This window comes from Triturus cristatus, chromosome 11 (assembly GCF_964204655.1).
Source record: "Triturus cristatus chromosome 11, aTriCri1.1, whole genome shotgun sequence".
Taxonomy (NCBI): Eukaryota; Metazoa; Chordata; class Amphibia; order Caudata; family Salamandridae; genus Triturus; species Triturus cristatus.
In genome coordinates, this window is record NC_140594.1 from 658,767,502 (window position 1) to 658,781,722 (window position 14,221).

The window sequence follows — 14,221 nt, forward strand, 5'->3', positions numbered from 1 at the left end:
TGTACACCAACTGCAGTGCGGTGAACATTATGAAAGTTGAAGCAATGAAGCTGGTGACCAGTGAGAATGTGAGCACATATGATAATAAGCACACTAGCGCTAGGAATGAATTTTTACCCATGACCGTAAGGAAGGCAGCCACTTGGTAGAGCCTATGACAACATGCCCACAAGGGCAGAATTGTAACACCCACTTCATAATATATATAAGTTTTGTAATTTCCGTGAACTGACGGGATGAAACACTGCTTATTGGTTCGGAGATGTAGTAAGCCAAACCAGGATTTATTTTTCTGCCGTATGTTGCAGGCATGATACAATATAAATATGGGTGACCTGATGACGGGAGGGCGCATCAAACCCAGGCGCGCTCGTATGCTCTATTATACTGTTGTGGGTGTATTAGTCCAAGGCGTTCACATGGAAATCACCACTCAGTATCTATTGCTTTAATTAGTGCGGTGCTCTCGAGAAGGGGAGACACACCCTGCTTCCCCCAATTATCAATCTAAGGATTGAAACGACAGTTCACCAAATTCAAGGCACACACCAATACAATCAAAACTGAAATTCGTAATTATTTTTTTAGACACAAAATGATGCTGGTATTCTTGTTCTTCTGTATGTTCTTTTTTTTTCTTTTTAGCCATAAGCCAACGCGTTTCGTCGCAGTGGGAATATTACCCTTACGACTTCCTCAGGGCTGATAAACTTAGGTCGATTCAAAGGGGATCCTCCTTAGATCGAGTACAATTCTGGGGGATCAATCCAATCCGTTAAAAGAACATACAAAGAACAAGAATACCAGCATCATTTTGGGTCTAAAAAAATTATTACGAATTTCAGTTTTGATTGTATTGGCGTGTGCCTTGAATTTGGTGAATCGTATGCTCTATTATGGCGAGATTGTGTTTACAGCCGAGAACAATAAAGTTGTCTCAGGTTGAAAGAAAAAGCTTTAGCGACGAATAGAGACATTCACGCGCGCAAAGTGAAGTCATTGAAACTGAACCAACTGCTGTCAAAAATGTTCATGTCGCATACATTGAAGGAATGTTTACCGCAGTCGCCACAACATTAATTGCAATCAATATGACGATAATATTGAGTTTGAATATGGTAACATGTAATGGTTTTCTATGATTAATGAAGTTTGTTTGCACTGTATTATGCCACAGGTGATGTTGATTTAAATCGCAGCGCGCTGCAACTAGGTTACTCGTGATCAAGAAGACTTGTTCTCAGAAACGCGTTGAGTTGCATTGGCTACATAAAACTGCTTGAAAGCATTTTGGGGCTGAGGTGTGCTGTTTTAAGAAAACAGAGGAGACAACAAGGTTTCATGATTTGAGGGGCTCGCTACCCCACCACAGCCCGCCGTCACTAAGCGGCATGGGTTAATCGCGACTGAATTGTACTGGGATAGATATATATATATATATATACACACACACATGAAAAAGGGGTTTCACGTGCTTCATCATACATCCAAAGTTCATGTAGTCGTGTCGTAGATTTACATTGCAGCATTACAAGTACTCAAAGGCCAGGCAGCAAAGTGAAGTAATAGTATTCTGTGGTATCTGAACTTCCTAAATATTTATGAGAGAACATCCAGCATGAACAGAAAATAGCTATGTGGTAGGAAGCAGCTTATTCGGCACATACACAACACCAAGTCTGCTTGTCCTCTTACACCCGCCATTTCTCATAGAATCTCACAAAGGTACACTGTGTCCTTGATCGTTCTGATGGTCTGATCTGATGTTATCATTCGATACTTAAATAATCTCCTGAAAAGTCAATTTAGTCTCAGATAGACAATCTGTGAACTGCATCATGCATTCGCAGAGGGTAAGAGATATAGCACTCAAATGAGAAAGAGGTGCTGGCAACTTGTCTAATGTTTGTCAATGCATACCACACTTTCCTCCAAAGGGCATTAGAGCAATCAAGGTGGAGGGACCTTCATTTGTACTGTTCATCAGTATCTTTGCTAATATCTTGATGTCTGCATTTATAAGCAAAGGTGTTTAAAGAGTTCAGTTAATAAAAGAATATAGCACCATGTGAAAAACAACTCCACAGTTAAGTCCCACTGTAGAGGTTAGGAGATGCAGAACCTGCAAAACAATGACAGGATTCAGCTCCTAAACCATCCAGTCTAGGGAGTTCAGAGAGGGTATGGCCAAAAGTACAACAATTAGGCCAAGGAGTTTATTGAGGTTAGCAAAGTGAGGAGCAGATAGCTTGGGTACGTAGATCTTAATTTAAGGACTCAATGCCAGAGAGAAAGGAGTAGCTAATATCAGACTGCAGTGTAGGCAGTGTTCACCGGGTCACCTGCAAAGCACCACTCATTTTTCAACCCGGAACTGTGCCAGGCTATCCCAGCCAATTCTTCCTCTGCAATCTGTTGCATCTTAAAGACATAACTGTATAGGTCATGCTTGAATTGTAGGGTAACGTTACAATCAGATTTTCTAAATGCTAGTTATAGTTTGCACCATCATCAGGGTTCAGGTGGAGGCATTCTTCAGATTGTTAACATTATGTTAAGACAGAAATACTCCTGTACTATTTGTGGACCATTCTTCTGTATACTATGTCTGTGACTGGTAGGGAATCCTTTGTGGCCCAGGTGTGGGCCCACAGCCTAAAAGGGGTAATTGGTTGGTTGAATACACTATAACATGTGCATTCATAGTCAATCAGTCAATTAAGACTTTCCACTACAGAAATCACTGAACCTAAAAATATTAAACTTAATAACAAGACAAGAAAGCCACAGACAATATAGTTGTAGGCCAAGAGCAGGAAAGTATGTCGAGAAATTATAATATTTTGTGGAGCAGAGAACACAGGCATTAGGATTTCCAGCAGCATCTCCCTCTGCGGAGATAGGTTTGCATTAGTATACTCTCTATGGGCGCACAAGAGGGCTGTGTATAGAGCACAGTAAACACTAGGTCAATTAAGTCATTAGTTAGGAAAATAATTCAGCTCAAGAGCCCACTTAAAGCCCTTGAAACAATCTTGTACATGACTTTATTAGTCTCCTAGGTGTGTCCCGGGTATTGTTCAAATGAATGCACTTCTGCTAAATCAGCTGGCAGAAAATCAGTGCAAAATGCGAGCCTGGCCTACTTGTAGTGGATGGTTTAAGACAGCTTAGAAGTTTTGGATGACATGTTTGTGGTTTCTATAGTCCAAAGTGTAGCAGGATTGTCTGTGGTAGCCCCTGGTACTGGTTTGGATGGGAACCTGATAACCAAGTAGAAGATGGTGGACAGAGATACTATAGCCTGGAAATGCAGGAGGCGGCAAGAGATATGATATAAAACTGGAAGGTGGTGATTAAGAAACGTGGAAGGGGAAAGGTGAGAAACATGCTAGGGATACCTTAAAATGGCAGGAAGTTGATGAATGTAGGCCATACCTGTGAAATCCTTCATTGAGAATCTCGCGAGTCACAATGACCTCAGGACAAGTCGCCAAAATGTCTGAAACTAAAATAAGGAATGATCAACATTAACCAAACTCCCTGTATTGCAGTAAACTATTCTAAACTCACATGTAAGGGAAGGGTTTAGCAAATCCACTGAAGCTGTAATGACATCATCAATAGCACATTAACACATGAGATGAACTGGTGAAGGAAGAGAGAATGATCTGATGTGACAGTCAGCACATCTCAAATAATAGAGCCTAAAGGCTTCTATAGTATAGGGTTGTTTATAATAAGGCAGGAAGTCTATTATACACATCAGCAGCACTGATAACAGTTCCACAGTTCTTTAAGAAGTGGGTGGACTACAGTGAAGGCTATCATACTGCTTTGAAATGTACTTTGGAGATAGTACTTTGTTTCCCAAACCCTAACCAAAGCACAAACAATAAAGACCAAATAAGAGATATTCTCACCAGGCCTAGGTCTTCAAAACCAAAAGTAATTCTATAGAGGTTTTCTGGGTTTGCAGACATTATCAAATCTTTTGCTGTAATGGGCCCCAACTCGGGGGCCTGTCCTCCTTCCATTAAGCAAATATAACAAGAAGCCATCAAGAGATTTCAGCTAAATGCTAGGCCTTCCCATAAGGATTTTTACACTGCGGTTGATTTGTTCTGTCATTCCAACACTGAATACTCTCTCAGACTCAAGGCGGCATCTTGGAGGGGGCCAGAGTACTGTAGGTTAGAAGTTTGATTTTACATCTGTAGCAATAGTTGATTCACTAAAATAGCATAATGTATAATTTCATAGCTTACTAGAATGTGATGTTAAACAAAAGAACAATATTGAACCCAGGGTTGGGCATTTCATCCATGGTGCCATTTCTCTACGCCTTCATCTTACGGAGCGGAACTAAGAAAAGAGAAAAGAAAAAAGTCATTGTTGTTATCCAAACAATCATTGTGAGAATTTATCAGACTGACACATCTTAAAAACTAATTGAAATTTTATGAAGCATAACAAGATACAAAAAGACTAAGGCCTGAATCCGATCATGATGGCCAGTGTTCCTCCACCATAAACGTGACGAATATCCCGTCTGCCAAATTACAATTCGATAGGACATAATGGAATTGCAATTTGACAGGCATGATATCCGTCACATTTGTGATGGAGTAACCCTGTCTGCCAAGACCATACTCAGGCCCACAGACATGCCACGATAAAATATCAGAAAATAATTCCATGAACCTTGAATTCATTGCTGCCAATAAATGGACTACTGCCACTCACCCTCCAAGCTATAAACAAAAAAAGCATTCAGAGCATAAGGCCATATTCTGATTGGGTCTGTTCTAATAATTATTCCTCAACCACTATTGAATTTCTGAAAACAAGCTTTGACTCACTCACTCTCAACTTAGCAGAACTAGGAGCTGTGTATAATCGTGGGTATAATGCCACCACATTCAGTATTCTCATCAACCTGGAGTACTATATCAAGTGCCACTTCAGTCTCTGTGGACAAGATTAAGATCCCAGAATTAACTACTCAAAGGGGTCAAAATGTAAACTGTTAAAAAATGTTGTACTGCTTGCACTGACCACTTTGAAGTCCCGAAACCAGATCATTTCCATCAGATCCACTTTTTCTTGAGTGTTATGCAGCCAAAACCTTTTTGAACTTTACATACTAAGCACTGACTATTTCCAATTTATTATTTTTGGTGCTTCGAGCACCCACAGTGACCACAGTCACTGATGCAGGACAAATACTTATATTTCTTAATCAAGACAAATGAAATCTGTTTATTATATTTTACGGCATAGTAGTTTCTATGTTTATCTGAATAAGTGCACCAGGTGAATTTCATTTGTCGTCGCACCCTTCATTATCTTGGACAAGACCTTGTTTTGGCTTACAACGCTTAAGTAACGTTGACATTATTCCAACATTAATGCACAGTTCTAACCGGGTTCCAAGGAATACAGGGTCGCTACATTTTTTTTTCACTCACCATAATGGAAGACAAAATCAGCGACAGTCATATTAGTATTGTTATATTTTATACTTTACCAATTTTAGTTAATTTTTCTAACATATCTCTGGGGCATTGGAGCACTTTACAATTGTGCAATATAAGTATATGAATAAATAATATATTTACATTATTGACATGTAAATCGTTTGAATTGGAGAAAAATAGATATAGAGAATAACAAGTATAAATAGATTACATAGATCATCTTTAGACATAAAGGAACAAGCAAGGACAACAAATATATACAGACTGCATTGATCATCGTATTGTGTACTGAAAATAAAAACCGTGGTTACAAGGTGAAGAACTTTCAATGTGCATAAGAATTAAATCTACTCAACACAGTAAAAAGCTCAAGATTAAATACACCATTAAACACTGTGGGAATGCCCTTGATCAGTGCAAAGGTAGACAAGGAGGCAGCATTTGTTGTGTGCTAGATAAGGGAAAGGAGCGGAGCAAAAGTTAGTCATGGGGTACGTGGCTAAACACCAGTCAGAACACCAGAAGTGAATTAGAGGGTTTAGAGAGAAGCAATTTGAAATCAGACTTAAATGTAATATGTGAGTACTTGTGAAGACCCCTTCTTAAAGTACTTAAAGTAGGTGGTAAAATACGAATATTTTGCAACCGCATTTCGGTCACAAAACTTTCCTATGTATCGATACGATTTGGTATTAGGTAGGGAAGCCCTAAACACGCCCCTTCCTAATTGCAAATCGCAAACCCATTTTGCGATTCGGTAACAGGTTACCGAATCGCAAAATAGGGTTTGCGGCATCTGAAAAGCATTTTTTGCGTTCGCAAACAAGCCGATTCTGCAAATCGGACTGTTTTCCAAGGCAAAAATGCTTGATGCATGTGCCCCATAATTATTAAAAGTTAATGTTTAAACAAACTGAGAAAAACTCTGTTATATCCTCTCTATTGCATTTACATGTAAACCAGTCTAGGTCCTCCTAGCTGCTAAGCCAGAGTGTGAGTTGGTTACGGAATGTTGGTGTGTCTGTGATGCGTGGAATGCCTGGGTGCCTGAGTGGATGTGTGGTGACAGTTAGAGATGAGCTGAGCAGCTAGGCAGGCTGCTCCTGGTGGGGGTGGTACATGGCTGGCACTTGACCAGAGCTGGATGGACTAAGAAATATGTTAACTGGACATGGAACCAATAAAGACGACTTGGAAATACTACAAGGCTACCTGTGTCCTTATGTACAGGGCACAACATTATTTTGGTGACGAGCGGACTTGGACCCAAGCGTACTTAAGGATAGTACTGAAACCTACAGTCTATAAAGAAACTACAGCAATGAAACTACTAGAACCAAGAATGAATTTCCAGGCAAGCCAGCGCCTGCCCCACCAGTGTCCTTGTCATTGGACAGCCCCACCCTACAACCACTACAGCCGGGAAATACTCAAATGGATTTGCCAAGGTACAGTGAGTAGGATGTGTAGTTACACTACTGCCTTTTTATGGTGTTCCAGCCACATCGTTTTGTAGAGGGTTTTCCTGCTACAACCTGGAGTGAAGTTTACAAGGAGTGGATGACTGGAAGCTACAACTCAAATTCAAACAAAGCAATATTTTCCACATGACTGGATATGCCTTCTACAATTTGTCTTCACCCACAAGATACTTCTACAATTGGTCTTCACCTACAAGATACCAGTAGATATAATTTGCTGATTTGTCTACCGCTACACTGCATCGGGGTGTTGCCTGAGGCAAATTGACTTGCTTCAACTCTGGTAACATGAGCATTAGACAATACGGTCTGTGACATTTTTATTACTCTGCAGACGGGTGGTTATCGCAAGCTCAATTGCTATGCAGTAACCAAGGTGTAACATTTAATGCGGTTTGGTTTGGCACCCGGGGTTCTTTTGAGGTGAGACAAATGCTGTTTTTTGTTTATTAACGTGAACTGTGTTGTCGGTTCTGTTGCGAATCGTGTTTAATGTACGTTGTGGCACAAGCCAGTTCAAGCGCATCAATCCACAGTACTTTCAACATTTTACGATTCTGGCTGTATTGATTGTAAGTTAAACCATAACACTGCATGTTTAAAAAAGCAACGCGCGCGCGCACCACTACCTTTATCACGGGGGTTGCACGCTGTTCCTTCAGTGATGCTATGATTACTTACCGGTAATCTCCATTACTCCTAGTCCTACTCGTCCTCGACCCAGTCATCAATAATGAGGTATTCCACAAGACAGGAAACAAAACAGGAAACGCTTTTTTAGGCTCCACCCACCCTCCCGTCAGGGGCTATAAGAACATAGCCAACCAAAAGCACATCCTGACATACCAAGCAACAAAGGCCTGATCAGGGAGGGCGGGCGGGAAGTATGACTGGGTCGAGGACGAGTAGGACTAGGAGTAATGGAGATTACCGGTAAGTAATCATAGCATTACCTCTACGTCCCTCGTCCTCGACCCAGTCATCACTAATGAGGCATACCAAAGCACCCCCAGCAACAGGCCTTTGGCAAACCACACAGAAAACAGAAACCGAACACAAAGAGGCGTGCAGCAAAACATTTTAATGAAAAAAACACAGAATCAGGGAGGCGGAACAACCTCCACAGCACGCAACACACCGCTACCGAAATTGGTCCGGTCAGACAGAGCACAATTCAAGCGATAGTGCCTCACAAAAGTAGACTCAGAGGCCCACGTCCCAGCCCGGCAGATTTCATCAAGGGAAACCCCATGAAAAGCAGCCCAGGAAGCAGAAACACCCCTAGTGGAACGGGCCTGAACACCAGAAGGGCAAGGCAAACCAGAACCCTGATAAGCCAAAGAAATAACAGACTTGATCCAGCGACCAAGAGTAAGCCGAGACGCAGCCTTACCCTGACCAGCCAAACCAAAAGTCACAAAAAGGGAGTCCGAGGAACGGAACCCTGCAGACCGTGCAACATAAAGGGATAAAGCACGCCGCACATCCAAAGAGTGAAGCAACAACTCAGCAGGGGAAGAAGGAGAAGGACAGAAAGAAGGAAGAATCAACTCCTGAGAGCAATGAAACCTAGAACGAATTTTGGGAACAAAACCAGGATCCAAAGAAAGGACCACCGCGTCATCCAAGAAACGCAAAAAGGGAGGAGAACAACGCAAAGCAGTGAGTTCACCCAACCTTCTGGCAGAAGTCACAGCAACCAAAAACGCCACCTTAAAAGAGAGAAACTTAAGGTCCACCGACTCCAATGGCTCAAAAGGAGCAGATTGCAGAGCACCCAAGACCAAAGAGAGATCCCAAGGAGGCACCGGAGAGCGAGAAGAAGGAGAGGACAGAGAGAAACTCCGGAACAAACGGGAAACCAACAAACCATCCGCCGAAGGAAGAGAAGCCGGATCCCGGAAAGCCCGAAGAGCAGCCCACTGGCCCCTAAGGGTGGACAAGGCATATTTCTTCTGATACCCATCCAAGAAATACTGCAGAATGGAAGCGATAGGACAAGAGACAGGAGAGAGACCAAGCCCCGCACACCAAGAAGAGAAAGAAGCCCAATGTTTAGATTAGGAGGACAAAGTGGAACCCCTACGGGACCTTTGCATCACAGTGATGAGGTGATCAGGCAAACCCCGGACCCCAAGCGACAACCGTTCAACCTCCAAACCGCCAAGGTGAGAGGTACCAGGAGGGAAGGGGAGGGGGACCTCAGGGGAGACGGAAAACGTGGCAGAATCCAAGGAGGGCCCACCGCCAGACTCAACAACAAAGGGAACCAGGACCTCCTCGGCCAGTGAGGCAAGACCGCTACCACCTGGGCACCCAACCTCTGGACCTTCAGCAAGAAGGCAGGAATCAGGGGGAAGGGGGGGGGAAGGCGTATAGCAACCAAGGGGGCCACTGAAGAGACAACGCCTCTACCCCCCAAGCACCCAACTTCGGGGCCCGAGAACAAAACAGGGGGAGTTGAGCATCCGCCCGGGAGGCAAACAAGTCCAGCAGGGGAGTCCCGAACCTCCGACAGATCAACCGGAACACCCTGGGGGAGAGACACAGGGAGAGGGAAGATGGAAACCTGCGACTCAAGGCGTCCGCCACCACATTGTCTACCCCCCGGATATGCTGAGCCGAGAGCGCCAGAAGATGACACTCCGCCCAACCTGCAATCGCACAAGCCACCAAATTCAAGGAAGGGCTGCGAGTACTGCCCTGGTGGTTGATGTAAGCCACAGTCACGGTGTTGTCCGACCTCACCAGGACATTGCACCCCAGCAGACGGGAATGGAAGAAGCGAAGAGCCCTGGCCACAGCAGACAGTTCCCTCCAATTGGACGAGCGACGGGACTCCATCCGGAGCCAGCGAGCCTGAACAGACCACTGTCCCAATGTGGCCCCCCAACCGGCCGCACTGGCATCCGTCGTCAACACCAAAGGAGGTGGCAGGTGAATCCACATCCCCTTCGAGAGATTCGCGGAATCCAGCCACCACTGGAGATCCGACACCACCCCCAATGACACAGGCACAGACAGAGCATAGTCCCGAACTGGAAACGGCACCCAACGCTGAACATGCCACAGCAGAGGCCGCAGATGAACCCTGGCCCAGGGCACCGTGAAGACAGTAGCGGCCATATGACCCTGAACCTCGAGCCACTGAAGAAGGGGGGCCGCAGCCTGGGACAACAAGATCCGCAACAGGGACTGAAGACACCGAATCCGGCAGGAACACCTTGCCCAGGACGGAGTCGAAGATGGCCCCAATGAAAGTCCGTCGAGTCGCAGGAAGGAGTTGGCACTTTGGAAAGTTCACCAGAAACCCATGAGATTCTAGCGTAAGGATGGTCAATGAAAGGTGCTGAGCCATGACCTCTGGGGAGGGAGCCTGGAGCAGCCAATCGTCCAGGTAGGGGAACACAGACACCCCCCGGAGGTGAAGAAGGGCCACCAAAGGAGCAACCACCTTGGTGAACACGCGGGGAGCGGACCGGAGACCAAACGGAAGAACACAGAACTGCCAATGATGACCCTCCAGGCAGAAGCGCAGGAACATCTGATCCTCCCGGGCCACCGGCACATGAAGGTACGCGTCCTGGAGATCCAGAGTAGTAAACACCCATCCGGCCTGAATCAGTGGGACCACTCGCTGCAAGGTCTCCATCTTGAACGGGATCTTCTTCACAAACAGGTTCAGACTCTGGAGATTGATGACAATCCGGAATCCCCCCGTGACTTTCGGTACCAGGAAAACAATCGAATAGGTCCCCAGACCCCACTCCAACCTGGGAACCGGAACAATAGCGTTCTTGAAAAACAGGGCCTGAACACCGTCCCTCAATGATTGGCGACGGGAGCGGCACAAGGGAGTCGGAGTCCGCACTACACCCGAGGGAGGCGGAGGGGACAGGAACTCGATCCGATACCCCCGGTCCAGGACATCCAGCACCCACTGATCCGAGGTTGACAGACGCCAGGCTGGAAGGAACAACCTCAATCTCCCACCAACCATGGGCGTCACTCCAGCGGGACTCACGAACGGAGGGGCATAGTTAGGAACGCTGCGGCCCAGGTCCAGCATCACGAGGAGGCTCCTTCTGGAACTTCCGAGGGAAACCACGACCAGCTCCACGAGAACCCTTAAAGGAGGACTGCTGAAATCGCGAAGGCTGACGAAAAGACTTGGTCTGTGAAGAGGAAAATTCCTTACGCGAAGGTTGCCTCCGGAAGGAAAAGGAATGTTTACGCTCTTTAAACACTTTATGCAGTCTGTCTTCCAAGGAATCCCCAAAGAGACGAGGGCCAGTAAAAGGTAAACGTAAGGCCATGGACCTCTGTGCAGCATCAGTATTCCAACCTTTCAACAACAGATTTCTACGAGCAGCGATAGAGGACCCACAAGACAGAGCAGAAGCACGTACGGAATCAAAGGCAATATCCGATAGGAACTCAGCCTGGCGCTCCATCGATTCCAGCAAATACGGACAGCAACCACCCTGCTGCATAGTCGAGAACAAAGTCTTAAAGTCAGTCAAGAGCGATTGAGCCACATAAGCACCGTAGATACCCGAACGGATGGCAAGGTGAGAACCAGCATAGGATTTGCGCAAAGCAGTGTCAATCTTCCTATCCACCCCATCGCGAAGAATGTTATCATCTGCCATGGAAGGACGACCAACCAAACTAGCGACAATGGAGTCCACCCGCACAGACTCAGGAAAGGACTCCTCCATGTCCTGCAAAGGGTAGAGCTTCGACATGAAGCGTGGTAACAGAATATGATCCGGGTCCTTCCACTCATTCAAGAGCACATCCATCACAAATGGATGAATAGGAAGCGAAGACGTAACAGGCTTCCGAAACTGCGGCAGAACAGCATCTGAGGAAGTACCAGCCACAGCGTCATCCGGAAACCCCATGTTCTCACGCACATGAGAAAGCAAATCCGGCAACAGTTCCTTGGAGATATATTTTCCCTTTAGATCCACCGCACCCAAGGAAGCGTCATCAGAGGACCCAGAAGAGGAAAAGTCAGAATAAAGGGTCGCGCCCCCACCAGAACGCCCGCCAGCAGACTTCTTGGAGGACTTAATGTCAGATAAAGTCTCCAAAATCAGACGTTTCAACCGGTCCTCATCCAACCTGGGACGCTTCACTGCAGGCGCAGGATCCTCACTGTCCGGAGGAGAAGAAGAATAGGACACAGGAGACACATGTCTCCGCTTCTTAAGATGTTTCCCCATCAAGAAGTAGCCGGAAGCAAAGGAACAGCAAATAAACCAGCAAGATCCAACACGGCAGCAGAGGAGCAGAGTAATGACAACCCACCTCCTTTTGAACGAAATAGAACCAAGACAAACCCCACCCCCCCCCACCCCCCAGCAGAAACTGAAAGAGAGGCAAAAGGGGGCGTGGCCAGGACAGGCCACTGAAAACAAGGCAGCACGTGGCCGCCGAAGGCAGAATAGGACCAGCAGCGCATCCGGAGCCCACCCGGTCGCTGCGACCACCGCCGGAAGAAAGAAGGAGCACTCGGCCCCCAACCCGAGAGCTCCAAGGCAGGCAGAGCACGGAGCGCCCGGACCCCATCCCGGGCGCTCCACGAGAAGGCGGGATAGCAAGAGACTGAGCGCCCGGACCGCACACCGGGCGCTCAACATCAAAGGCCCCACCCGGTTCAGCAGAGGCGAGAGCCTCGAACACCAAGCATACGGAGCGCCCGGACCCCAAACCGGGCGCTCCGGCAGCAGAAATGGCGCCAAAACTCGGAGGACGTCAGCGGAGCACCCGAGTGCACCAGCAAGACAGTAGGGAGCGCCCGGACACCAACCTGGATGCGGCAGCAAAGAACGATCGCTTCGAAGCACCCAGGCCATATACAGGGATTCTCCTTCCAGAAAGTACAAACCCAAATACCGAAGGAAAGCGGGAAAGAATCCCGACAGGAGCAGCAGCAGCAGGAACCACAGGAAGCCAGCACAGCCCAGCAGGACCAGCAACCAAGAACCTGAAGAGTCCAGGAAGCCCAGCAGCCCGACTCAATGAAGTCCCACGGAGGTCCAGCAGCGCCCCCAAAGCCCAGCAGAGGAGTACACCACAGGACAACAGCAACTTGAAGCAGGTAAGTGCCCGGCACCTACCCCAGCGTCCCCGTCAGGTCCACTGACAGGAAACAAAACAGGATGTGCTTTTGGTTGGCTATGTTGTTATAGCCCCTGACGGGAGGGTGGGTGGAGCCTAAAAAAGCGTTTCCTGTTTTGTTTCCTGTCTTGTGGAATACCTCATTAGTGATGACTGGGTCGAGGACGAGGGACGTAGAGGTAATGTCCTCTCATCACGTTTCTGGAGTTGTTCAGCAGTGACGTTGGTGGTTGGTTCAGCTATGTCTTTAGACGCTTTGGTGCACTAACGTACAGTGAGCCATCTGGTACTGCATCAAGGACGTGCCGCCATCTTGTGGTTGGCTTTGGCACTTAATACTTCACGGTGCCCTCCTTCCTTTACTGCCAACCACGCTCTTTCTGGTCTCCGAAATAAAGTTTGAACAAATCAACATGAAGTCCGGGACAATGCAGTGTTTACGCGACTTGTACAATTAGTGGAATTGCCGACTTTGGATTCTTTTTGTAATTCTCCGTTTCAAGTATGTCAGAGGGATGTTAACATTACTGCTTTTCCATCTTTTATCATCTTTGGAGCCTGTCAACTGTTTCCTGCATATTTGGTTTTGCCTATGATTATGACCACGAGCGTCGCAAGGACCATGGGTAACTTTTCGATCCACAAATTTGCAAGGAGCATGGGTAACATTTCGCTTTTGGTTCATTTTTGTGAAGTCCTGTTTTATGGTCTTCACACTTTGAGATGGTGTCACATGCTATACTATGGATTCTACGGTGCCCTGTGACTTTTACATATTACTCTTGGTTTATGAGGTTTGAAATTGCTCTGGTTTCACTGTTTAAGATTCTAATATTGTGTTTTCTTGTACACTGCAACGTCGGTAAACATTCTATTGTGTTTATTAATGCAATTGCAGTGTCAACTCGGGTGAGTGATTGCTCACCAGCGTGGGGCACAGTTCACTAGTTCTACAGTTATTGGATTTGTGTTAGTATTAGTACTATGATTCAGTTTCGTATGTCGTGATGGCACAGTTTTACGCTTATCAAAGGATGGGTGGTCCGTGAGTTTTGTGGTGGTTATTCCAGTCAGTTTTGCCCCTTAAAGGAGGGATGGGTTTGGGGCAATGGCTATAGTCTAATCACAGTG

General features: G+C 46.3%; 1 protein-coding gene across 2 annotated transcripts in view; it reads right to left on the bottom strand.

The window, feature by feature from the left end:
* Positions 1-14,221, bottom strand: part of PIGX (phosphatidylinositol glycan anchor biosynthesis class X) — a 184,847-nt gene that overhangs the window by 146,401 nt on the left and 24,225 nt on the right. For both annotated transcript variants that reach the window (XM_085634214.1, XM_085634215.1), the window contains exons 2-3: positions 4,269-4,365; positions 3,439-3,508 (exon numbers count right to left, since the gene is read on the bottom strand). In XM_085634214.1, coding sequence (XP_085490340.1) covers positions 3,439-3,508; positions 4,269-4,335 — 137 coding nt within the window. In that variant the 5' untranslated portion in view covers positions 4,336-4,365. The remainder of the gene's footprint in view (positions 1-3,438; positions 3,509-4,268; positions 4,366-14,221) is intronic.